Source organism: Schistocerca nitens, chromosome 11, assembly GCF_023898315.1.
Source record: "Schistocerca nitens isolate TAMUIC-IGC-003100 chromosome 11, iqSchNite1.1, whole genome shotgun sequence".
Classification (NCBI taxonomy): domain Eukaryota; kingdom Metazoa; phylum Arthropoda; class Insecta; order Orthoptera; family Acrididae; genus Schistocerca; species Schistocerca nitens.
The window spans coordinates 16,727,524-16,755,271 of NC_064624.1; the positions used below are offsets into that span (position 1 = coordinate 16,727,524).

The 27,748-nt window shown below is 36.9% G+C and overlaps 1 protein-coding gene across 1 annotated transcript in view; it reads left to right on the plus strand.

Annotated features, from left to right (window-relative positions):
• Window positions 1–18,119, plus strand: part of LOC126213288 (histone-lysine N-methyltransferase eggless-like) — a 328,640-nt gene extending 310,521 nt beyond the window's left edge. The window contains exons 21-23 of the mRNA XM_049940954.1: window positions 2,028–2,160; window positions 16,973–17,121; window positions 17,804–18,119. Of these exons, the coding sequence (XP_049796911.1) occupies window positions 2,028–2,160; window positions 16,973–17,121; window positions 17,804–18,010 (489 nt within the window). The 3' untranslated portion in view covers window positions 18,011–18,119. The remainder of the gene's footprint in view (window positions 1–2,027; window positions 2,161–16,972; window positions 17,122–17,803) is intronic.
• The last annotated feature ends 9,629 nt before the right edge of the window (window positions 18,120–27,748 follow it).

Below are 27,748 nucleotides of genomic sequence, written 5' to 3' on the forward strand. Positions count from 1 at the left end.
AGCATTTCTGTATAAAACATGACACCAGTCATGAAAGAACTGTGACACTTGTTTTGAATGACTCTCCTCAGTTTTCTGCATCACAGTGTACATTATAATTTATTGTTTCCCACATTCCGTAAAACACACAAACAAGACTTTTTTAACAACCCAATAATTACAACCTTAATTGGTCTGGCTGAATTTGGCATGTTTTTTGTTTTTTTGTTTTTTTAATTTTTTGGTCATGTGGTATATGACTCCACATCATTGACTTCTGTTTTATCTCTACATTAGCATAGAAAGCCATGGTGCATCACCAGGCACACTTATGTACTGTACAGATTATCCTCCCACTTTGTAACAAAAGGCAAAGTACAAAGAGGCAGTCATCTCTTGAATTTTGTGATTTTCAGATCAAAGTTTTGGAACACAAAGAACACCGAACTTAGACTAGTGTTATTTTATTTAAAACAGAGAAATCTTCAGAGAGTTGAGATACCATGAAATGTCAGAATACAAGACTCTTTGTCAATTTTCCGTATCAGTTTATTATTGACTATAGAAGGAAAGGCACTTTGCTATCATCATGAACATTTACACTACCACTCTAAAGCAAATGGCAACAGTGACACACAAGATGTTTACTCATCACATTTGACCCATAAAGAGCACAAATTTCACAATGAATGCCAACAGCTTTGTGATCTTCAAGCCATTAAAAACCATGCTGTGAATCTTGAAACTTTTTCTGCCATACTAAATACTCTGTGTGTTTTAGGATGGCAGCCACTCATTCTCTGTTATCATGCATGATATTTCATATGAGTGTGTGTGTGCGAGTGTATACCCGTCCTTTTTTCCCCAAAGGTAAGTCTTTCCGCTCCCGGGATTGGAATGACTCCTTACCCTCTCCCTTAAAACCCACATCCTTTCGTCTTTCCCTCTTTCCTGATGAGGCAACAGTTTGTTACGAAAGCTTGAATTTTGTGTGTGTGTTTGTGTTTGTTTGTGTGTCTATCGACCTGCCAGCGCTTTCGTTCGGTAAGTCACATCATCTTTGTTTTTAGATATATTTTTCCCACGTGGAATGTTTCCACATATATATATATATATATATATATATATATATATATATATATATATATATATATATATATATATATATATATATATATATATATATATATATATATATATAAAGCATCAAAGACTGAATTGTAAGAAAATGAAATGCCTATAGCAGTTCTTATGATGTTATTTATTGTGTAGCTACCAGTTTTGGCACTTCAGTGAACCATTTTCTGGCCATAGTTGATGATGAAATGGTTATCACGATCCACACCTACATCTACCTTTAGTTTATCTTCTAAGCATAGTATTTACCATTTGTTGTTCACTCAACACAGAGATGGCATTGATTCCTGTGAGCTTTTGCTTTCCTTGTGTTTGTGCTTGTAACACAATGCTAAATGTCAAACATCAATTTTTTTTCAGGGGTAGTTTTATTTGTGCTACTTTTTAAAACATTTATGTTCAATATATTTTGTTCATATGGCTGTACTGTAATACTCTGCAATTATGAAAGTATTTGAAGTTCAATTTATTGCAACATACATCCTGATTACCAAATCTGACACCCTCTAACATCAACTTATTCACACACATACAGAAATTTCTGCCCAGGAAAAATATAGTCCCAAGTGAAGAGTTATTTCTGCCATAGGTGGGTATTTCATAGACCTTAAAGTATCCTCATCACACATGTGCACATGTGGTAAAACTTTGTACAAAATGGATTAACCTGAAAAGGTACTATGTTAGAAAAAAGTTGTCTTTGATCATCTCTCACTGTCAAGCTGAAAACTTTTCAGATTGCACTCATTTCTTGTTACAATAGGCCCTGTACCCATTTCTACTATGGTGACAGTGATCTAATGTGTTGTCTTTGGGAGTTAAGTTTTTTGCCACAATGAACAGAGAATGTTCTCATAGTTTAGTGTACAGTTACTGCAGTATACTTCTTTACAAAAGTTGTGTTTGTCTAGTTGGCAAAAGAAGCTGGTGATGAATATCAAGCAGACTTGAATTACATAGAAGATGCAGAAGAAGTAAAGGAAAACTATGAGGAGAATCCATATGAAAGTGAATTAGAGGAGGACTGTGGCAAAAGGAAGAACTGTAAGTAATTCTGCAGATACTATATAATAAGCACTTAAGCTAAAAGCATATAATGCAGTAAATTAAGGTATTGAATCTGGAAAGCACATCTCTAAAATCCTAACAAGAAAAGTTATGAAAGAAGGTATTATTTTTTCACATCATTCAGTGCTTTATAACAAGCATGCTCTATGCAAAGAGAATTGTGGTAAAGTAGTTAAAAAGTTGAAAGATTAAGTACTAAATACTGATTCAGGCAAGAAACAGTTTCAGAGATTGTTTCAACCTATTGTGGGAATGGTCGATATAGGTCATACAATATTTAAGAGTAAAAATAAATATATTGGTAAAATATTAAAAAGCACCATCATTTTAATTGGAGATAAATGATTGCCAAAATTATTTTTTAACATGATGAGTCACAAACAAAGGAGCAGAATAAGAGAGAATATTTGTTTTCAAAGGCAAACTTTTTGAAAAATGCAAAGAATTAGTAGTTTTCATAATATGTTCTAGCTAAATAGTCATTACAGTGTATAGAGTATGACCAGAATAGAACTCATAAAAATACTCCTTTTAAAAATAATGGCTCTCCTGAGAGAAGGGTGTCAACTATAACAAAAAGCTCATATTTTTGTCATGACTTAGTTAATTCATTTCTGTACTAGCTCCTCCATTGTATAATTCATACACAAGAGAAGTCAGTGCTTACTACTTGAGAGAAGTCACAGCAGTTTGTAGGCATGTTAATTGAAGCCAACACTATAGCTTATACTGTTTACACTGGCAGGTTAACCACAGGACCAGTGAGGTGCTGACGTTTGCCACAAGGACTTTGTTACTGATATTTTATATGTGCACAAGGTACTTTCCTCATACCATGCCCTTTGACCCTATGAGAGCAGATGTTCCATAGCTCAACCATAGTACACTTGTGCCCATAAGTTCAGAGATCTTAAAAAACTGCAAACAGTGAGGCCTGGCTGTAATGCTTGTGTTAAAAGACAACTGGCAACATTTTGGAACTTGACAAGCATATTGAAAAATTGGCTGTGGGCCATAAATAATACTAAACATGCATGATGTCCCTCTGTCAGTGACACAAAGAATGTAAGTGCGTCACGTCATGTCCCTAATGACAATACAGGTTATACAATGTTTCCCTGTACTGTACATCATGTCAGCCAGCATGGCTTATGTTAAAGCCTCCAGTTGTTGAACAAGCATCCTCTGGGTATAAAATGATTGTGTTACATCCTAATCCAGAGTCTTTCAGCTTAAGTACCCAATTATGGACAGGCGGATGCCTGCAGGCCCAGATAAGCACGGGTGGGTAAACAACTGATGGTGCACCTAGGTAGCCTGTATGATGACACTGTCCTGGCTGAGTACTCTCAGGCAGGGATGGCCAAGTGGCTCACATGTGCACAGAATGCATTGTGCTAGTAATACATAATGGGTAGCCTATAGTATCTCCGACTGTGTAAGGGCAAACTAACGGATGCTTGTGGGCCCCGTGCACATGGAGCAGCATTGAAACAGACTTATCTAGTTTCTCCCATTCATATTTAATTGTTTACAAGTCTGTTGAGGAAACAAGATGGCAGTTCTAGATGCACAAATCCACTAATTGTAGGTACTTGGTCACCAGATAAACCTTGTGTGGAAGGCACAATCATCAGTCAGATTGAACACTCAGAAGTGTATATTCCATTGCTGGAAACCATATCTGTAGAGTCTGTTGTATCTTGGAGCTCCTTGGAAATGTGTATAGTGTACCATGTTGGTGCTCCAGTCTGTGAAAATGGTATGGCCATATTAGTCTTTTTCCACAACAATAGTAAGGTTTGAACTTTAGCCATGTTAACAGTTACATAAATTTAAACTCATACATCAGAAGCACACATCACCATTGATTTTTTATCCACACATAGTAGACAAGACATCACATTTTCCAAGTTATCGAATGCCTCTACATGAAAGAGAGGGTCTGTGGGAACTTGCTGAGTTTAAAAAGCAACCATTTAAGGTCACAATATGCAGCATCTTATGACATAAGGTCCCCATTATGCTGTTTAATGTACCTTCTCACCTTGAATTTTCTCCATGACCATTGGATAATGCTGTACGTTATATTCTTTACAGATCCATCTTATTTTAACACTGATTGCTCTCCAATATGCAAGTAATTTGGTGAGTGGCTATGATATAAATCAATGCAATGTATTCACTTGGCCATCCCACTTCTCTGCAGCTCCAATACATTAAACAGTCTTATATTCATGTACCATGTTTGATATGTATTTCTGTGGTGCCGTAATGCAGTTAGGTTGCACAAAAATGCCATGATGCAATATCAAACTTGGATCTCTGAGATCACTTACTGTACAAAATATAGTTGTCAAACTCTCATCTTATGAATGAGCCCCATTCAGTAAATAATGCCCCACAATTTTTTCTCAAAACATGTTTGAAGCTTTGAATTAGCAAAAGTGCTAGGTATCAAAAATGAGAAATCTAGCTATTCCAGAAAAACTGTTTGGTTAGTCATTTTATGCATGTTGTTTGTAAATGACACACTATACATTTTTTCATCCATAGCATTGCTGAGAGGGATGTCCTAAGAGTCATTTCAAAATTTCAAGCTAAAATGTCTTGTGGTTGGGAGCTGCTATAGGAATGCAGATGAGGATTAGTGAAGCTTCTGAAACATCTAATAAATATCTCCCTCTGTCATGGAGAATTCCATGATTTTTGGAAAATCACTGAAATCCTACTGGTGTATAAGAAGGGAATAGAAACTGACATGAAAAATTATAGACCAATATCATTAACTTCAGAGCTTGGGGAAATTACTAGAGAAAGTAATATTTTAAATCAATTTGAGGCACATTTCATCAAATATAATATATTTAACAATCTAAAACATGGTTTTACGAAAGGAAGATCTACTGTAACATCAGTAGAAATCTACATCTACATCTATGTTAATGCTCTGAAAATCAAACATAAGTGCCTGGCATAGGGTTCATCAAACCACCTTCACAATAATTCTCTGTTATTCTGTTCTCTAACAGCGCGTAGAAAAATGAACACCTATATCTTTCCTTTTATTATGATGCTCATTTCTCCCTATGTAGATCAATGTCAACAATATATTTTTGGATTCAGAGGAGAACGTTGGTGATTGGAATTTTGTGAAAAGATTCCACTGCAATGAAAAATGCCTTTGCCTTAATTGTGTCTCTTCCAAATCCTTTATCATATGTATGACATTCTCTTCCCTATTTCTCAATAATACAAAACATGTTGCTCTTCTTTCAACTTTCTCAATGTACTCTGTTAATCCTACCTGGGAAGGTTCCCAGACCATGGAGCAATACTCCAGAAGAGGACAAACAAGCATAGTGTAGGCAGTCTCTTAATGGATTTGTTATGTTTTCTAAGTGTTTTGCCAATAAAATGCAGTCTGTGGTTTGCCTTCCCCACAACATTTTCTGTGGGTTCTTTCCAATTTAAATTGTTTGTAATTGTATTTCCTAGGTATTTAGTTGAATTTATGGCCTTTAGATTAGACTGATTTATCTTGTAATCAAAGTTTAATTGATTCCTTTTAACACTCATGTGGATGGCGTCACACTTTCCATTATTTAGGGTCAATCGCCAATTTTCATACCATTCAGATATCTTTTCTAAATCGTTTTGCAATTTGTTTCAGTCTTATGATGACATTACTTGTCGATGAACAACAGCATTATCTGCAAACAACATAAGCTGGCTGCTCAGATTGTCTCCTAAATCAGTTTTATATATAAGGGATGACACAGATCCCATAACAAGACCTTGGGGAACACTTGATATCACTTCTGTTTTACCTGATGACTTTCTATCAGTTACTATTAACTGTGACCTCTCTGACAGGAAAGCACTAATCCAGTCACATAACTGAGATGATATTCCATAAGCACACAATTTCATTCCAAACCACATGTGTGATACAGTGTAAAAAGCCTTTTGGAAATCTAGGAATATAGAATCAGTCTGAAATCCCTTGTCAATAGCATTCAACAGTTCATGTGTGTAAAGAGCTACTTGTGTTTCACAAGAACGATGTTTTTACTAAATCTGTGTCGACTGTGTGTCAATAAACCATTCTCTTCAAGCTAATTCATAATGTTCAAACACAAAATATGTTCCAGAATCCTGCTGCATATGATAGGAGCCTGTAATAGTAGATTACTCCTACTAGTTTTCTTGAATATTTGTGTGACTTGTGCAACTTTCTAATCTATTGGTACAAATCTTTCGTTGAGCAAGTGGTTGTATTTGATTATTAAGTATGGAGCTAATGCAACAGCATACTCTGAAAGGAACCTAATTGGTATACAGTCTGGGCCAGAAGACTTGCTTTTACTAACCAACTTAAACTGCTTCACTACTCTGACAATATTTGCTTCTAAGTTACTCAGGTTGACAGCTGTTCTTGATTCGAATTCTGGAATATTTACATTGTCTTCTTTGGTGAAGAAATTTCCAAAGGCTGTGTTTAATAACTCTCCATTTGCAGCACTGATGTGGGTAGTATTTCCATTGCTATTGTGCAGAGTAGGCACTGACTGTGTCTTGTCACTAGTATACTTTACATACCACCAGGGTCTCTTCGGGTTTTCTGCCAGGTTTCAAGATAAAGTTTCATTATGGAAACTATTATAAGCATCTCACATTGATGTCTACACTAAATTTTGAGCTTCTGTAAAAGATTGCCAGTCTTGGAAATTTTGTGTTCGTTTAAATTTGGCATGCTTATGCCATTGTTTTTGCAACAGTATTCTGAAACCATTTTTTGTGCTAAGGGAGTATACATAAATAAATAAATTTTTCATTTATTTTTGGAGAATTTGAGGGGGTTACACTATAAAACTGTATGAGACAGGTACATGTATGAAATTCAAGTTTTCTTTGAACCTTTCAGCAATTGAATCATCTGAGTTGGAAGGTTGGTAGAAGGATCCAATTATTATTCTATTCCGGTTGCCAAGAATGACATCTGCCCATACTAACTCGCAGGAACTATCTGCTTCCATTTTGCAATAAGATACAGTACTTCTAATAGCAACAAATGCACCACCACCAACTGTGTTCAAACTATCCTTTTGGAACACTATTAGGTTCTCTGCAAACACTTTGGCTGAACTTATCTCTTTGAGCATCAGTGGTTTCTATTAGCTCTTGGTCCACCCCCGGTATGAGTGGTCAGTGCGACAGAATGTCAATCCTAAGAGCGTGGGTTCAATTCCCAGCTCGGTCGGTGATTTTCTCCACCAAGGGACTGGGTGTTGTGTTGTCCTAATCACCATCATTGAAGCGCAAGTCACCGAAATGGCGTCAAATCAAAAGACTTGTGCCCGGTGGATGGTCTACCTGACAGGGGACCCTGATCACATGACATTTACATTTTTTATTAGCACTTGGAGCTCTGGTACTTTTCCAACCCAGCTATGACAATTTACAGTTGTTACACTGATGGTTTCTATCTACAGTCTTCCTATGGTTGATCTGCACCCTTTGTGACTGAAGACATTTTTGTGTTTTGCCGAGATCCTCTAACTTAAAAAGCTGCCCAGTTGATGCGACACGGCCCCTGCTACCTGTGTAGTTGCCTTCTATGTGTAGTGGACTCCTGACTTACTTAGTGGAACCCAAAATGCAACCACCCTATGGCGCAAGTTGAGGAACTGCAGCCTACCTGGTCACAGAACTGTCTGAGCTTCTTATTCAGACCCTCCACTTGGCAGCATACCATGGTCTGCATCAGTCCTGTTGACTATGCTGCAAATGATCGACTCTGCATCCATCTAGCAAGCAAGACTGGCAGCCTTTACCACTTCTGTTAGCCACTAGAAGCCAGAGAGAATCTCTTCCAATTCAAAGTGACACATATCATTGGTACTGGCATGAGGCACCACCTGCAGTTGGCTGCACCCTGTGCTCTTCATGGCATCCATAAGGATCTTTTCCATGTCTGGAATGACTCCACCTTGTATGCATACAGAGTGCACATTGGCATTCTTCCCCAGCTTGGCAGCCAAATACTAAACAAGCTACATAAAGGAGACAAGGTAACAGGCCCTTCCTGGATATGAGTAAAGCCTTTGATACTGTGAATCATAGAATTCTATTGCATAAATTAGAAGCATATGGGATGAGAGGGGTAACCTTAAAACCACTTACCTCCTATCTGAAAGACAGGAAATAGTGTGTCAAGGTAACATATAAAAGGAATGAACATTTAGTAGCAATCAAATCAACCCACGAGATACTTCAATGTGGTGTGACCAAGGAAGTACATTCTGTTTCCTGTGTACATTAATAATTTAATTGAACTGTGAAACTGCAAGGTTGTAAGCTGTGCTAATGACATACCATCGGTCAACTGGAGCTGTAATATGCAAACTACTACAAACTGTAATGAAATCAAATGTGATTATCTTACTGCAGATAAGCTACTCATAACTAAAGAGAAGACCATGACTATACAATTTATGCTTAGCTATAACCAGAACACAAATATTACTGTGTTATACCTCTATTGTTCCTTAGCTACACAAACACACACAAATTTTGGGTATAGTTGTCATGGAAGAACATAGAGAGCACATTTGTAAGAAAATCAGTACAAATGTGTACCTACTGAAAAGGGTCTCAGCCTTCCTAGACCATGATAGCTGGTGACAAATATACTTTGGAGTGATACATCCACATCTTCAATATGGTATTGAGATACGGGATGGGGGAAAAAAAGAAAAAAGAAAAGGACAGTAAGAGTGGTAGCTAAGGTAAACAGGAATGAGCCTTGTCGGGAAATATTTAGAAAATATAAAATACTAAACATCTACTCTATATACATCATGCAGGCAATAATGTTTATGAAACAAAATCCAGAATATAATGTTACAAACAGTAATGTACATAGGTACAATACACTGGGAAGGAAAAGCTTTCAGAGAATTGCAAATAAAAAACAAATGCTTCAGACTCTATCTAGCCCACATACAATAGGAACCATCTTTTACAACAGACTTAATCATTTATTAATAGAGAAAAGCTGTAATTCAGAAGACGACTTCCAGTTGTAGCATTCTTTTGTAAATCAGTGTATATAGTGTTAGTTTGCTTTTGTGACACAAAAATGATAATATCTGATCTTCAACACAGTATATCAATGTATGCATTTATATTTTAAGTTGTAATGTCTCTCTGTAAAACAGTGTATATAGCATTAGTTTGTTTTTTTGCAGCAAAAATTAATATTTTCTCACCTTCACTATTTATATAAATGTGTGCACTTACATATGTTAACTAAATCTTTGTATATGTGAACTAAAATCCATGACAGTACATGAAAACTGTTTGTCATATGGACAGCAAAAAAACAAATAACTAAACAAATAAATATGTAGCTATTCAAAGGAAATTATCATCAAAAGTCATTAAAACCAGCAAGCAATTTACTTTATGACAATATTAAAAGTAATTTCGTTGAAAGGACTAAGTTTCATAGATTATCTCTTGCAACTATGTTGTTTAAAATAATATAAAATCTTCAGTTATAACACACACTTTATTTTTTTGTTACAATACATATTTGTCTTATGAAATTTTAGACCAAAAATCAATACACCAAATTAAGTTCAAAGTTTTCCATAAAACTCAAGTTGTTTTTGCCTGGCAGATAATCTACAAAGCCAGTAAGTCTATTTTCCTTGTGTTATCCTGAAGATGACATCAATACCTCCCTTGATCTCTTTGCCCATGGTGTCTTGAATAGTCTTTGTACATCTCATAATGTTCACTTTGACCATGGCTCAAGTTTACTGAATGTTTTCTTGATACATAATACTACAGGTTTTTCAGCTTCTATCCTTATTGCCACAAGTTTAGTGATCTCAGTGTGCTTCAAGTAAAGCAGTTCATCAGCTACCACTTTAATGTTAGAGTAATTATTGGCTTCCATTTTAACTCCTTGAAAAGGCTTGGGAAGTTTTGTGGATGTGATGACACCACATAAGCCATCAGGTATATCTTTGTAATCTCTCATGTTTCTTTATAATACCAAAGTCTTGGTCACATAAGAGACAACTGTGACCTGTGATAAAAAAAAAATAATGTTGAACAGATTAAAACAGCTCATGAGACACAACATACACTAGAATAATTATAGTCTGTCGGTAAACTGAAGAGCGAGCGCGCAAGTCCCCACTCTGCCTACCCTGCTACGTCACAGGGCACTTCTACAGGCTGTTCCACAACGTAGTACAGTCCCTGCCACGGCGTGCGCTTTAAATCTGTGATGATGCCATATACAGATACTTCCTGTCTGCGTTTATTTTTAGACAAATGCGTTAAGAGTATAAGGAAAACAAAAGACGATAGCTTCTTTGAAACAAAACATTATAGAGTAAATAATATTAACATAAGAACGGAAGTCAGGAATCTATTACAAACATAGAACCGAATGCCTATTCATATGAATGTATGTTCCTCTATATGTAAGACGAACCAGATATAGTGCAATCAGTCTGTAGAATTTAAGGCTTGTTCTTACTTTGTGTTTCTACTAAAAGGTAGAAGTTTTCTTTGAAGGGCTGCAGTAAAACTAACAATTCTTACAACACTAAGAGTGTTTAAAAAGTAACCAGAAATTTATAATTACGTGTGTTGTAGTAGTTCGATTCGCACTGCTTTTTTTGTCATTGTCTTCATAAACATGTCTGAAAAGTATTTCCAGGTAAATCCCATTTCACACAATGTCTTGTGTAAAACATCTTTCTGCAACGAAAATGTATGTTTTGTTTCACGCCACTGAGTAATTTCCGTAATGTGGGAATTATTTTTTGGTTTATGTAAAAGTCCTTCATCGTTTGTCGAATGACCGATTTTGTGAAACTGTCTATAACGATGGGTTTCCTCCTTAAATTATTAGTTTTTCTTCACGACGATTCCAGTAAACCATGTGCCTTATTTTTGCGTTCCTTCCTTATGCGTCCTATTTTGGTGAGGCTGACGTTTGCATAAACTGCAGCCCTTTGATTGGGACTGGTAATTTTAGCCAACAGTTCTTTTTGTGTAGCCTCCTTAACACAAGCTGTAATAATGTTAGAGACGATCGAACGCTCATTCTGTGCAAATATCTCCTTCGTATTCTGCACATTTTCTTGCAATGCAGGGCGATTATCCATCACTTCCGGATACTGAAGTATATCAGTGAGTACACAAAGTCAGCTGACTGAGATTGGCAACTAAGATCCCACGAACAGAAACGACGTATATCACTGCATGCCGAACTACACCGCTAGATAGGTAACAGGCAACTGATTTTGGGTTGCCTTGTAGGCCAGTGGCAGGGTTCTTCCAGGAAAGGTCACTTCCCCCACCAAAAGCGCTGCTCGCTCTTGAGTTTACAGACTATACTAGCATTCTACTTACTATTCTGACCCATCCACTCAACACTCCAGATAGTCAATTGCTTCCTTGTAGTGACTCCAACATTCAATACAGATAAAAGGCAAGAGACTGTTTCATTGCCTCCTCTTTCAGTGACAGACTCCCCCCATATATACATTTGTGAGTGCCTGATATCAGTTATGTTACTATAGAAGTGGAGGCAAGAAATCTGTCTTCTGTTGAGTTTTATAGAAAACTTCTGTGAAACTTCTCACTGTGTGTTAGAGTAGGCACATATGGTACTTGCTCTAAGTCAATAGAGATACAGCATACATCACTACCTAGTTATTGGGAAGCATCACTTCTCTTCTTCATTTGTGTTTGAATAAGTGCAGTTCCAGGTTTCTTTTAGCTTCTGAACTCATTGTGATTTGAAGTATGATTTAGGACTAGAAACAATCAAATAGCTTACACATGCTCGTTCTATGTTTCTTGAAGGACAAGTTCAGAAAATCATTCTTAAATACAGTGTAGTAATAGTAGGCCAAAAGAGAACTTGTATGTTTTTTCTTGAAAGCTGTGTTCAAATAACTGATGTGTAAGTCAGAGCTAAGGTATTCTCTTTGTGATTTTGACATAAAGTTAAGATGGCGAAGATCTCTGACAGCTCACAGTGCTGTTGCCATCTTTCAGAAGTGAAGCACAAGTGGCTGCTGACAAGAAGAAGAGTAATCTATAAAGCTGTGACAACTGTGTGGCACTGCCATAGAGACAGGTACAAAATTGGATTACAGTATTGGTTTAGTTAGGTGCACAAAGCTGCCATGTCCAGCCCACTGAAACTGTCAGGGATCAATTTACGCTGACTCAACTTTAGTTTAATGGCTGATAGCTCTTGGAGTGGGTTGTGTGTAGTCTTAGGCAATTTGCTGATCAGTGCAAGTAAACTTACTAACAGCAGATCTCTCTCTCTCAACTATATAATGTGTATTTCCCATTTTCTTCTTCCTTGCTATGGTTTCATTGGCCTTGCTTTCCTTCTGATTGGAAAAATATCCAGATACTTTTTTATTTTTTTTATTTTAATTTTTTTTATTTTTTTTATTTCATAGAGCTTGTAGCCCCCATCATAGTTACATTTAATGGAGTTACAATTAGTTAGTAAATACCACAAAACAACAAACTAATATGAATACCAACAATACAACAATCAACATACAGGCAATTACCTCCTTTGAAACTACAGAGCTCCATGGACTATGCACATAAACCGTCTACCCATGCTTGTGTGAATAGCTTATAAGGCCCATAGCATTTGGCCCAATTGATATTTAGTATGCATTGTTTCTCTGCACATATGTGAAAATATATTTATTCATCTGATATAATTAAATTATTTTTGAGTCATTTGAGTCTCATCTTTGCATATGATAATTATGGAAGCTTAAGAAATGAATTAAAATTTTGCCATGGCCGGGACTTGAAAGCAGGTCTCCTTCCTTACTAGGCAGGAATGTTAGCAATTATACCATCACAACACTATAGCTAAAATTCCTGCATGGATTACACTTGCCCAATGCCCTCCATAATACAGATTTCAATTCACATATCCAGCTTAGTTTCCCTTCTTAGATTTGAATATCACCCCAGCATTGGGTAATGGGAAAATCCTGCCTGTACCTCAGGCATAGGTGATCTATAGATCTGATATAATTAAATTTTCCTTAAGTCATTTGAGTCTCATCTTTATCTACTATAGTGACACAATCTGAATAAATAAGCTGAAGATGTGGTGTTGTAATGGCTAGCATTCCTGCCTAATAAGCAAAGAGATCCAGATTCAAGTCTTGGCCACGGCACAAATTTTAATTGAATTCTTCATCTTCCATCATTATTGTAGACTAGGATGAGTCTCAAATGTCTTGAGAAAAATTTAATTATATCAGTTCTATAGGTCACCTATGCCTGAGGTACAGGAAGGACTGAGTTGCAACAACTTTTCAGAATTCTTTTTGAAGTTCCATAAACTTCACATGATCTTCATGTTTTATAGTTTTGATAACTGTATTAATTTCAGTGAAGGGTGTTGGTACTACTTCTAGTAGTTTAAAATTTTGTGGAATGACGTTTTAGTATATTCTCTTGTTTCTTCAACTGAACCATTTAATCCTATATTTGCTGCTTCATTTAAAAAGTCATTGTTAAAAGTGCGTGAAACTTGTGAATTATTGGTCACAACATTGTCATTAAGTTTAATTGTTGATCATCACCTATAAAACAGTCATTTCCACGTTACTTGCAGCTGCTGTAGGGCAACCTCAGTGTTCCCACATAATAGTCTAGTGCCACTGTAAAGGTTTTCCTTCTGCAAATCACCTCTCAAAATTGGATATTGCAGGCCCAAGCTAACATACCACTGAATATGTGCATCTGTCATCTGCACTGCAGTTTTACCACCAGTGTCGAAAGAATATATACTCATACATTTTTAAAAATTTCTGTTATCCTGTCCAGGTTTTCTTCATTCTCATATTTGTTGTCACCACATTGTATAAATCATAAACATTTTTGTCCATGGCAGACTAGCATTATATAGATAACTTCAATTGTTCATATTCACACAAGAACTTTCATTATCACTCTGATGTAGTGCTATACCCTAGAGCTTCATCATGCATTGTCTGGTGTATGATTATTGTAGTGTGTGTAACATGGCAGAGACCGGTACTAGAGCACCATCTAAAGCTCATTTTTCACCATTTTCGCTTCCTCCAGTGCCTTTGCTATTAACTGAGTTTCATTGCAGAAAATATATTAAGCTGTGTGTGTGTGACTTGTAAATCAAACACATTAAAAACTTACCTGCAGTTAGAAAAACAATCAACAAATAAAATTCCATGGAAACCTTACATAGAGCTCTCAACAGTGTGTATACTTGTAAATAATTACAAACTCTGCTCATACACACACACACATACACACACAAACCGTCAATACATTTACAATTCCTTGATGCCTCACAAGGTACTGCCAAATGAATCATTTCTTTTAGTCAGCTTTTGCCATAAATTTCTTTTTCCTAAATTTGATTCAGTAACACTTCATTTGTTATTCAGTCTTCCCATATAATCTTCAACAGTATTCTGTAGCACTACATTTCAAAATCATCTTTTCTGTTTTTGTCTGAGTTGTCTATTGTTCACACTTCACTTCTTTGCAATGCTACACTCCAAGCAAATATATTCATTCCTGTTTTACACATTATAACACAGAAACTAATTACTGTACAAGTACCAAACTAGTTAGCATTAATGATTTGGAGTATGGGGTGCATGATTTCTGTGTGTTACAGTCCCACTGTCCAGTTCCAACTATGGCCACGATGTGCCGTGATAAATCATCATGATTCATAGTCTCACACACCTGACCAGTCGCAGAGCACTTCTTGATGTGTCAACATGAGCTTGGACAAAAGGAGCAGGGTGTTGTTAGTGAAGCTCTACTATCGAACCAACAGTAATGCTTCTGCTGCACTTCGAGAACATCGCTAGCTGAAAGGATTACAGAAGAGTCCTTTTTCTCTACCTGCTGTGCAGAGCATGATGAAGTAGTTTCAATGAACTGGAGAACTGGGTGTTGCTCCAGGGAGAGCACAGTGACCGGTTGTGCCACAGGTGGTTGATGAAGTCACTGTTGCTATGGCAGACAACACTGCACAGAATTCATGATTGTCAGGTAGTGCACGTGCTGTGTCACGACTGCTAAACATTCTGTGGTCCACTGTACAGAAGGTGCTTCGAACCATTCTCAAATGGTATCTGTATAATATCCATATCATACAGCAGTTTGCACCACAGGATGTACAAAGACATGTTTACCTCACTCTCCACTTTCTCACAAGAATTGAAGTTGACCATCCTATGGACAGACGAAGCTCATTTTTCTCTGGTGGGTGAGGTGAACTCACAGAATTGCCGAATGTGGAGTCACTGTGCATGAAGTTTCTCTGTATGGTGACTGTGTCACCATATGATGTGGCTTCACAGCTACATTCATCATTGACCCATTCTTTTTTGAATAAGTTGACACTCAAGGATCAGAGATGTGCAGTGTCACTGGTCAGCATTACAGCCATATGCTCACCAGAATGTTATACCCACCCTACAGAAGACAGACACATTGAACTCGATAGTTTTCATGTAAGATGGGGGCCCCACCACACATCACTCAAGAAGTTCACCTTTTTCTCTGAAACATGTATGGAAATGATCAAATTATCAGCTGATCATTTCCAAATGCTTGGACGGCACAATCACCTGATCTTACTCTCTGTGATTTCTACCTGAAAGACAGGCTTTACCAGGGTAACATTCACACATGTGCAGACCTGAAGCACAGCATATCAAGAGACGTAGCCATCATACCTATGGACATGCATTGTTCTGCTGTGCAGAATGCAATCCTGCACTTTCAGACTCTTCTGGACGTTGATGGGTGCCATATTGAGTCCCTTTTGTGCACTGATGGTATCATCATGTAATGGTATGATGTACCACAGCAGCACATTAAAAGTGTTTCACTTGAATTCGTTCTGCATTACCTCTCTTTCCCATGTCCTTGACATTAATGCTACTAAGTTTGGTCCTTGTACAGTAATTAGTTTCTGTGTTACAATGTGTTAAGTAGGGAAAGTTTCATTATAATCATCCAGTATATTTGAATAGCATCTATATGAATTCATTCCTGACCCATCCCCCCTTCCACTCCTGTACTTGATGTTTTGATAAATGAATTCTAGAGGCTGTCTATTAACTTGTGCAATGTAACAATTACTGCTTCCTGAGGGGGTTATATTTTTTGCATGTTTTGTTTTTTCTGTTGTTTCTCCTTAAAAGATTATTTGATTATTGGTTTACCTTACCAGACATATTTTAAACTTCCATGTGGTATTTTTCTATACTGTTCATGATGATGATGCTGCTGTTCTCAGATTGTTGATTACTGCAGTATGTAACAAAATTGTTTTCTACAAATACTATATAACTCTTCATTTCTTTCTATGAACTGTGTAATCATAATCAGTTTTTTGCCTCCCCTTCAATGCAAGTGTAATATATAAAAACTGTACTTACTAAGGATTTCGCTTCATAGTTAGTTCTCATAAAATGTCCACCAATATCTAAAAAGTGAACAGTCTCTAAGAAATTATCTTTGTATGTAGAACACACTTGATCTACAGCTCTTTCATGCTTGAATACTGCAGAAAACATAGCTAAAACATATTGCTGTGTTAATAATGTTAATTGTTGATATTTTTAGAATGTAATTAGTTGAAAGACATAGCTTACTTTTTTGCTATAATATCGCAATATAATATGTTCTTCATTAGCAAAACACAGAGAACAAATCACAATTTCTCGGAAGTTAACTGGCAAGAGGTATAGAATTGTGGCACCGTCTGCAAGAGTTCTGTTTGGCCGAAATGGAAGATATATCCTGGATGCTAAAACCTGTGGGAATTTAGGTCGATTTATCAATGTAAGTAGTCAATTTATCAATGTAAGTAGCCAACTTTTCTTCTCATCAGTTACAACCACTAATTGTGGATCTCTGAGAAAGTTGAATGATGCATTGCCATGTATAGAATTTGATAACATGTATTTAACTACTGAATTTTAATATACTCTGTGTTATAACTTTTGTATTGATTTTAGCCTAAACGTGAGAGAACACATAACAGTAATTACTGTTACAGTTTTATAAACAAGACTGAAAGACTGCTTTATGAGATGCCAATGAGACATTGTCCAAGTTTTATTCTTACTGTGTGTATTTATTCTTACATATTAACAATGAATATTAAGGGTAATGTTAGGATGGGTATCCTCAGAAAAATAAGTAATAAGTAAAAATTTACAGGAATGTGTAAAATGAAGTTGCATGTTATAGGGTTTGTGTTTGGCATGGAAGTTTAGAGAAGAGCAATTTTGTCCTGTATTTCTGTTTGCATAGACAAAGGTATGAAGTAAGCCACTAAGGGCTAGTAAGTGTGTTGCCATGAAAACATAAGATAATCTACCACCGTTATTTGTATGTGTATCTGCTTCCAATGTTCATTATCTTCTTGCTGAATGTAATAATCATGCTATTAATATTAATGTTGAAGTTTTTCATAAGTGAATCATTTTCAATAAGGCTCTGTGTATTATCCATGTTGCAGCATTCGTGTAATCCAAACATGTTTACCCAGAATGTCTTTGTGGATACACACGATCTCCGACTACCATGGGTGGCTTTCTTCACCAATTCATTTGTGCCAGCCAGTACAGAGCTGACATGGAACTATGGTTATGATGTGGACAGTGTTCCAGACAGAAAGATCATTTGTAAATGTGGTGAGCCAAATTGTCAAGGCAGGTTGCTGTAAATAGTTGTTTTTGTTGTTGTTGTTGTTGTTGTTGTTGATAAGGGAGATCTGTAATTATTTATTATTTCATAAAGTTTGAGCATAAAATGAACAAGTGTTTTTGTTTAACTGTTTCAGTACAATTTAAGTAAAATGTATACTGATGAAATGGAAATAAATTTATGTCTATAGTAACAAAGATTCCTTTATTTGCCCCATGGCATGTCTTGGCTTTGAAGATACAGTGAGTCAATGCTTATAAATATTTTCAGTGTTCATTATCCTGTGCCGCTCATTATTGGCATACAGTATTATTAAAAGCTGTTAATAGTTGCATTACTTTTGAATGTTTGGCCACATTTCTATGTCCCCCAAAAGTGTATGGCTGGCTTCTTGAAAAGTGTATGTAATGTAATTTGTACATTTTCTCTGAAAATATGTATTAATTAATGAAACTGTAAACTGATTAGTAAATTATTTGTGTAACAGTGTGTTCACAATGAAACTGGTATATAAAATGTGCAAAATGTGAGAAATGTTGACATACATGAAACGCATTTACCATTGCAAATATGGATAACCATCTGCTGTATAATGGAAGACGTATCAGAAGGCATTGTAATATCATAAATTTTGAGATGTTCAAGAAATCTACTCCGGCATTATAATATAAGAAACATTCAGTTTTCCGGAGATATCAGCAGTGAATTTTCACGCAGTGTTTCAAAGATTACCACATTTGCATGGTTAGTAATAGAATGATATCTTACTTCTCCTCAGTATACCTTTTTGTCATAATTCTTCTAACTGGTTCGATTTGGCTTGCCTCTTCCATGGCAACATCTTCGTCTCTGAGTTGCACTTACTTCCACTGTCCTTATTTATATGTTGTATACATTCCAGTCACTGACTTATTACAGGCTCCATCTGTTTTATTCTCTGAGGTGTAAACATATGTTATCATCATATTCCTACATCTACTCAAGACAGTCTGTCCCTTTCCAAAGCACTAGATAAACCTAATAGGCCAGCGATGTGAAAATAAATAGGAAAAAACCAAAATAACAAATTCTGAATAGCGATGCAATAAGCCTGCAGAATTATTTCATGTGCCTTAACATTTATCACTTGTTAACAATATGTATGACACTTTACAATAGCATTTCAGAGTATCATATTTCTATTTTTTCTTGTCATCTTCATATACTACTGTTAAGCAATCTGATCTTCTACAACTTACTCTGTGAATGACACACACAAAAGAAATGTGTTAACAAATGTGTGGTAACAGTGAAATACTACACAAGTAAATGATTGTTCAACTAAACTGTTCACCTTAAACTGTTTGCATTAATATGAATCACAAGAAAGTCATCACTAAGCAACACAGTGTTTCTTCATAATGTGTTAATTACAGAAATATTGTCATTAATGTTGCTTTTTCAAATGTAACTATAGAAATTTCTATTGCAAGTATTGTAGTTCTCAAAGAGATGAATTTAACTGATAGTTTTGGAGAAAAGGCAATTTTTAGAATACTGGATGTATATCCTTGCCTCTGATCTCTGATGAAGTTTCATTGACATTCTTATGATACTTTTATTCATAATAAGAATAGTTAAGATTTGGAATGTTAGTTAATCTAATCACAAAGTTGATGTAATGAGTACAAGAATCAAAATTGTGAATAAATCAATGTGCTGTGGTATAGATGAACTAGTTATTGTATGCATATATTTTTGCAATGGTTAATTAATTGATTGTATGTGCTTCACTTGTGATTTTACTTATTGAATGACCAAGTTATGATGTCTTTTGTAGTTACATTTTGAAACAATGCTTATAAATAAACTTCACAAACAAATAATTTTAGCCATAGATAGTAATTTATCTTCCACCTCTAAGCTCTCACATTTTCAAATCTGATCTGCTGCAGTCCCCAACAGTCAAGTCTTTCCTCCTCATCCTATCTGGCAAGACTCCCCTGATCCAGAGTTTTCCAAACTCTACCAATTTCCTAAACCTCACCAGTCCTTTATCTTCATCTGTCTTGCTTCCCCTTCATCCTGTCTGCCAGAAGGTGGAGCCACTGGCTCCAGCAGCTTTCAGATTTCCTTAACTCTATGTATGTGCTCTCCTGTCACCACTTGGTAAGTCGATTTTTTACCTATCCAATTGCCTTTTCAGAAATTGATTACTCTTGTCAATATATTGTAACATAATAACTTATAGATAGGTTTCATATCAGTTTTAAGTTTTCCAGGTTTTAGGCCAAATTACTATCTTAGTTTTGATTGCACAAAATGTAGGTTTCACTCTCTTTGATATATAATTTATTTCATGTGTGCACGTATAGCATATTATGGATGACTCATATCAGTAATGATTGTTTTGCCAGTTTTTTTTTATTGTGCAGTTTTTGATATTGTCAGGATTATTGATGAGGTATTACACAAAATACACATAAATTTGAAACTTTTTTTTGTTATTTGATGCTGCACAAAATTAAATTTGGTTTCTATTGCCATATAAAAGATCATCTATCACTATGTTGACAATTATATGAAAATGTAGTGATAGAGACATAGGACTCACTCAGAATTAGTGGGTTTCTGACCCCCTCAGGACGTTCAGGCTTAGGTCTTGATGATTTCCTTAAATCATAGCTCATCATGACAACTTGTTCCTGAGTAGATTCGCTGACAGATGCCGTATACACTCATAATTTATCATCAATGTGTGTAATATCTACTGTACATCTCTTGGCTAGGTATTTAAGTTGCTCTGAGTGCTCTTGTAATAATATCGCATGAACTTCAATTTTTTTACTGATATTTGTCCCCCTGTAGCTATCATTTCATTGATAGAGGTCTTAAATGATCTATTGAAGGCAGTGATTTCCAGGTTAATGTTACCAATTAGTATCTCACTGAGTTTGTCCTCTAGCTTTCAGTTACAAGTGGTGATTTCAGATTTGAAATTAGCTTCTATTTTCTTCATAGTTGCACATAATTTAGACTACAAGAGTTTTAATAAATGTGGTTGACTGATTGCTGAGATTTATGTTGTTCTTTCTGAATTTCAAGTAAATAATCCAGTCTTTCATTTTCAATAACAGATTTTGTGCTGGTTATTTTTTCTGAATTTGGGTTGTCTAGGCTGAGATTCTCTTCTGAATATGACATGTGCAACTGTTGTGTGTAAGTTTGTGCATGTCTACTTACAAAAGTGTATGACAAAATGTAACAAAAAAGCAATATTACAAACACAGCATGCAGTCACTACCTTCACCTGAATAGCACTTAAAGAGGTTACACTTAAATGCACATAGTGACAGAAAATCACTGATGTTATGACTGAACACTGAGCAAAAACAATGGATTATTAACATTTGTTGAGTTGTAGTCATATTTTTGTTTATGTTTTGGTCCAGTAAACTTACAACAAAGTAGAAAATCCCATTTAATTGTTCTGTTTTCGTTGCCAATAATTTAAGTAGAACATGTCCATTCAGTATTAAGTTCATATACCCAGAAAGTTTGTTCAAATATGGAATGCATACATTAAACTTATACTAAAAGTTACATTGTACTGTGAATAAGTCAATTAACAGGTATTGCAGGGATTCACTGAACAGGAGATAAAGATTTGTATCCTTCAGGCTGGATTAGAATACATGAAATTTGAACTAGTATGTTTGAAGAGGCAACAAATTGTAGCAACTGGCTAAAGGTAACAAGCAGTGAGTGAAAGGTGAACAGCTCTGCAACTTCATCTACATTTGAGCTTTCAGTATCCAGTAAGTTTGATTTATTACCTGAAGTAGGCATGAAAGAGCCTCATACAGCTGCAGGTCACAGCAGGGTGCAGCAGACTTCTTTCAAAGAAACTAATTGTAGGCCAGTATCAAAAGAGAATAGGAAGAATAAAGTCTTACTGCTAGGTAAGATGGTACAGGACAATTTGGAAACAGATTACCAGGTCACAAGTATTTTGATGTCAATTGCTAGACTTAGCCAGAAGACAAACAACATAGGGAATTTGTGTAAGGGTATTTACAAAAATCAGTTTATTATAGTTGGTGGAGAGGGAACAGCCTGGCTAAAGCCAGAAATTACAGCATCGGCGGTTACCTGGCTGAAATAGGACTAGCAACTACATACACAAGTGTGAGTTTGTGGAGGTCCTGCACTACCATCATGAGCCCGGAGCTAATAATGTTGTGAGCTTTGTGAACATGGTTGAGCAGGTGATATGCTAGGATGATCACTGCATTTTTATATAAATTTCAACATGGTGATACATGATCTTTTATATGGCAATAGAAACTAAATTTAATTTGGTGCAGCACCAATAACAAAAAATTGCTTTAATTTTATATTTATTTTGTGTAAAAAACCATTGATATATCTGACAGTATCAACAAGTGCACAATAAGAAAAACTGAGAAGTTAGCTGTATAGCAGAGGTAAAGATAGGTTGCTTGAGCTTCTTGCAAAAAGTGTATGGAGATACCATCATTACATAATACCTATGCTTAAAAGTTTCAGAAAGAGGTTAGGTTGGAAGGAGGAATCAGGCATCATGTTTTGATAGAAGTCAAAATAATAGAAGAGCCCCACAAAATGCTTAACAATGTACACAAAGGTAACATTAGCTAATTTCATCAAAACATTATAGGAATGAGTAATGAGTTAGAAGAGCTTCCAGTCTGTTGGAAAAGTTAGAGAGCTCTGAAAAGATAGACATTCAGTGCCTATCTGAGCACCACATAACCACAGGGTTAGATAAGTAACATATAAAATATTACACTATATCATCTTCAGAAATTCAGCACTGATATGGGAATAGGAGGACTTGTTACATATATTAAGACAGAATACAAGCTCAAGAACAGCCAGGCAAGACAAGTTGATTTTTTTGTGATCAGCACATAGACATTTATGGTTGTGAATCAATACTGAAGAATTGTGCCTTTATACAGACCTTCATTGGGAAATTTTGAACAGTTTATATGGAATCTTAATTAAGTGTTATGCTATCTGTCAAGCAGCAGCAAGCAGTTAATAGTCAGTGGTGACTTCAGTGTAGATTTCCTTAAGGATTCTGATAGTAAAACTGATATGAAAACCTTATTTGGATCCTTCAGCTTGATCTCAGTAATTACCTTTGAAACATGGCTGGTTAGGGGCAGTAGGACCATGGTCAGTAATTTTTTTTTTGGCTCAGAACAAGAAAATAACTGTTTACCCGGTAACAAATGCTCTCTATGGTCATGATACACAGTTAGTTAGGATAAATATGTATTGATACTCCTCATTAGAAATTAGTTAGAATAATTCATGACACTGAACCAGTGTTTTTAAGATTCGTTTACAACAAATGAAATGGGATTACCTTTATAATGAATAAAATCCTAACATCAAATTTAAACTATTCCACGATAATTTCATATTATTATATGAAAACAGTTTCCCAGTTATGCTTATCGGATAGGACATTAAACAGCCGTGTAAAAAATGATGAATCACTAGAGGGATTAAGGTGTCTTGTGAAAGAAAAAGGGATATGTGTTTATTGGTTAGAACAAATAAGATGGTGCAATAGTTGCTTACTGCGAAAACTACTCAAAATTACTGAGAAAACTTAAGTAAATCAAGGAACATTCATATAATGTCAGAAAGCAGTAATTCTAACAATGGACTTAAGTTATATGTCGAATGTAGAGAAATGAGAGACAGGAGAACCAGTCACTGAACAGGATAACATCACTACTGAAATGAATGAAAGGGCTATAAATAATGAGACACAGGCAGCAAATACATTCAATAATCACATCTTAAATATAGCCGAAAGTACAAGGACAAAAATTTCAAGAGAAGAATCACAACAACTGACATTTGTTACTCCACATTAAGGTTGTCTTTCGCACAAAAAAAGGGGGTGCACAATGCTGTACATTCAGAGAAGTAAATTTGAAAATAACTTCAAAAATCTTTCCCCTTTACAACCCCTATTCCATAGAAGAACTTCTGTGATTATAAGGTGGGAAAGGTGACGTGTAGGAATTACTACAAAAAAGTAAATGGTCAACATGTTTGCTTATTTACAATATAATTATGCTGTGAAGATAGAATAACTCATTCCGTATCATTACAATTTATCATGCCAGTGATCCATGGAACATGAATCTAACTGATTCTTAAAGGCAAATGGTGGGTTAGTGCTACAGAAAAGGACAAAGTTAATGAACTGCATAAGTACTGATTGGTAGACAGGCCTATAGAAAAAGATTGCTATATATTATTAGCTATCAGACTAAACCCTTCATCAGATGTAGACCAAATAAAACACACACACATTCTAGTCATTTATGGGCATTAAGACCAGACTGCAGTTGCATCTGAGGTTGTCAGAGAGCTTTGCTTGGGTGGGTTGGGGGTATAGAAGAGGTATCAGGTGGATAGGAAGGAGGGATAGCAGCTGCTTGTGGGAGTGTATAGGAACGTGGCTGCGACAAGATAATGGGCTGTTAGGGGTAGCATCAAGAGGTATATGCTGGGGGAGGGTATGGTGTATGTGGGAGAGAAGTAGAGAAGGGGAAAGGACTGTGCAGGTGTGTTGACAGGTCAGAAGGTGTTTGTAGGTTTGGGATGGAAGCAGTGAAGGTGGTAGGCAGATGGTGGGTAGGGACAAAGTGAAGACTGATGCCAGGGCCTAACAGGAACAAACCATATTTTGCAGGGAGAGTTCCCTCATGTGCATTTCACAAAAGCTGGTATATGTGGGAAGAATTCACATGGCACAGGCTTTGTATCAGGTGTTGAAGTCAAACACATCATGCTGGACAGCATGCTCAACAACTGAGTGGTCTACCTGTCTCTTGGCTGCTGGTCACTCATGTGGACAACATCCTGTTAGTGTTCACAACCACATAGAATGCAGCACAGTGGTCATAGGTAAGTTGGGATATCACATGGTTGCTTTCACTGCTAGCGTTGCCTTTGATGGGATAGAAGATGGCTGTGATAGGACTTGTATACATGGCAGTGGGAGGATTTATGGGGCAGGGCTTTCTATTAGGTCTACTGCAGGTATGTGAACCATCAGGCAAGGGTTGTGGAGCAGGGGTAGAATATGGACCTTTTCTGATATGGCACTTTTCAATTCATTCACCCCATACTCACACCTTGGATTACCATTATCCACTGCCACTGCAAGAGCCTCAGTCAAACCTCTGCCACATTCCACTATAGAAAACACGCTATGTAATGCAGATATACTACATTTACCATACCCTCAATAAGTCGCTACCAGCCAGACCACAGTACCCAGAGGCCAAAGACACCAGTAGCACAGCACCTGCCTTGAAAAAGCCTCAGTGCCATAAAACTATTAAGCCTTTCCAAAGGCCTTACCTTCCCTATCCTCCCAACATCACTCATGCTCTGCTTGTTGAAGACCTTCTGTCCTTCTCCCAGTTCTTACAGTGGAAACTTTCTTTGAAACTAACCCTACCAATCAAACTTTATCCAAAACCAATACTAAACTCTATATTACTCAGTGTACTCCTCCATCTAACTGTGATCCTCTTCACACAGCTCCAAATACTCCTCTGTTAACTTTCCAGAATTTCATAGCTACAAACCATGCACACCATATTTCCCCATGTCCATCATCATGGAAACCAACTTCACATCTGCAGAAAGAACTGCCGTCCAATACCTAGAAACAGGTCTTTACCTTCTTATCCCACCTGTTGAATACATTTCCACCACTGCTGATATGATTTGCAAGGGATTACTTGGCAGATATTCTGCCAACTGTCAGATATGTCTATCTACAAGCTCTGCTACAGCACTCCATTACAGAAATCCAGCAGTGTCTCCATCTCTCCTCAGTTCTCTATGTCCGTCCTAGAACTTCTCACCTGTGTCCATCTGCCTCCTGCCCTGTGAGTCAATATCTACCTGTAGCCTACTCTTATATATAAAAGACCCCAACCATCACTTCTATCTTATGACTATGAAGTCTTTGATGAAGGGGTCCTTGCATAAAAAGTTCTCGGTTTACTTGCCATGTCAAATTTGAATAAAATCCCAAGGTTTTGATGACTATCTTCATCAGGGGTAAAACTGACTGTCATGGACCGATGAGGCTTCAGCTTTCATGAGCAGTGGATGGCTTCTCATTGGTTGGATGAAATCACAGTGAAAATGGTGTGTATGGGGGTGGCAGTCTCTATGTCCATAGATTTTGTTTGCGTGCTTTATCCAGCGTTTCTTGCAGTGCCATCCATCACAACAGGTGGAGAACTGTGAGGAATGGTAGCACAACTAACTCTTCATCCTTCCCCAATTATTTAAATGCCAGTTTCTTCTATCTTATTTCCACAGTTTCTGTTCCTTCAGCACGTGGCACCTTGCTCATCCCTGTCAATGACAGTCCCTCTCCACAAACTTATGTAATCTCTGTGACCTTGCCACTATTGATCACTTCCTTTCCCAGTGCCTGACTGCCTCCAAAGCTACAGCATCCTTTCTGCTTACAATGAACAACTGTGTCCACATTCACAACTACTATTGCAATGAAGGAATCACCATCAAATAAACTCACGGTTCAGCAGTGAGCACACACATGGCATCACCTGATGCCAGCGTATTCATGGATTGTCAAGAGGAATCCTTAGTAACTTCCCAGACACCCAAAGTCTTTGTTCAGATTCATTGATGACATCTTCATGATCAAGACCATGGCTGATGACATCCTATCTATTATATTCCTGCAGAACCACAACACCTTCTCTCCCATTCTCTTAACCTGGTCCTCCTGAGCCCAACAAGAAACCTTCATCATTTATTGGCTTCCACTGAAAGATGTGTACATGATGACCTCTTCAAAACTACCAAATAACTGAATAAGGTGGTGCAGTGGTTAGCACACTGGACTCACATTCAGGAGGGCAACGGGTCAAACCCATGTCTGGCCACCCTGATATAGGTTTTCTATGATTTCCCTACATCACTTCAGGCAAATGCTAGGATGGTTCCTTTGAAAAGGCATGGCTGATTTCCTTCCCTCATCCAATGGGACCAATGACGTCACTGTTTGGTCCCCTCCCCCAAATTGACCAACCAACCTACCAAGTACTAACAATACCTCCACTATGACAGTTGCCACACACCACACAGCCCACATTAAGAAATCTTTTCCATACAGTCTAGCAACCCATGGTAGTCACTTCTGCAGCGACAAGCAGTCCATACCTGAATATGCCAATGATCTCACTGAGGCTTTATGGTGTAAAATTATCATCCTTACCTTGTCAAGGAACAGATCTGCTGCGCTTTGTCTCCCCAATCACCTACCATCCCCTACATACCCACTGTTTGTACACAAAGGTGCACCCATCTCATGACTAGGTACCACCAACGAGTGAAGTTTCAGTTACTCCCTGAAATGAGAAAAATCCTCCTTAGTATCTCCCCTCCCCTTCCAAAAGCAGTATTCTACCATCCACCCATCCCTATGGCAACCATGCTCCAAACCCCTTGCACCATGACTCATATCCCTACAGTAGATGTAGATGCAAGACCTGTCCCATACACCCTACCATTTCCACCTATGCCAGTCCTGTCATAAGTATCTCCTGTCCCATTAAAGGTGGGAACACCTGTGGAAGGCAGCTAGAATACAACCACTTTGTGACATTCCATATCAGCATGCTTAACACTCTGTTTATCCACACAAACAACTGCC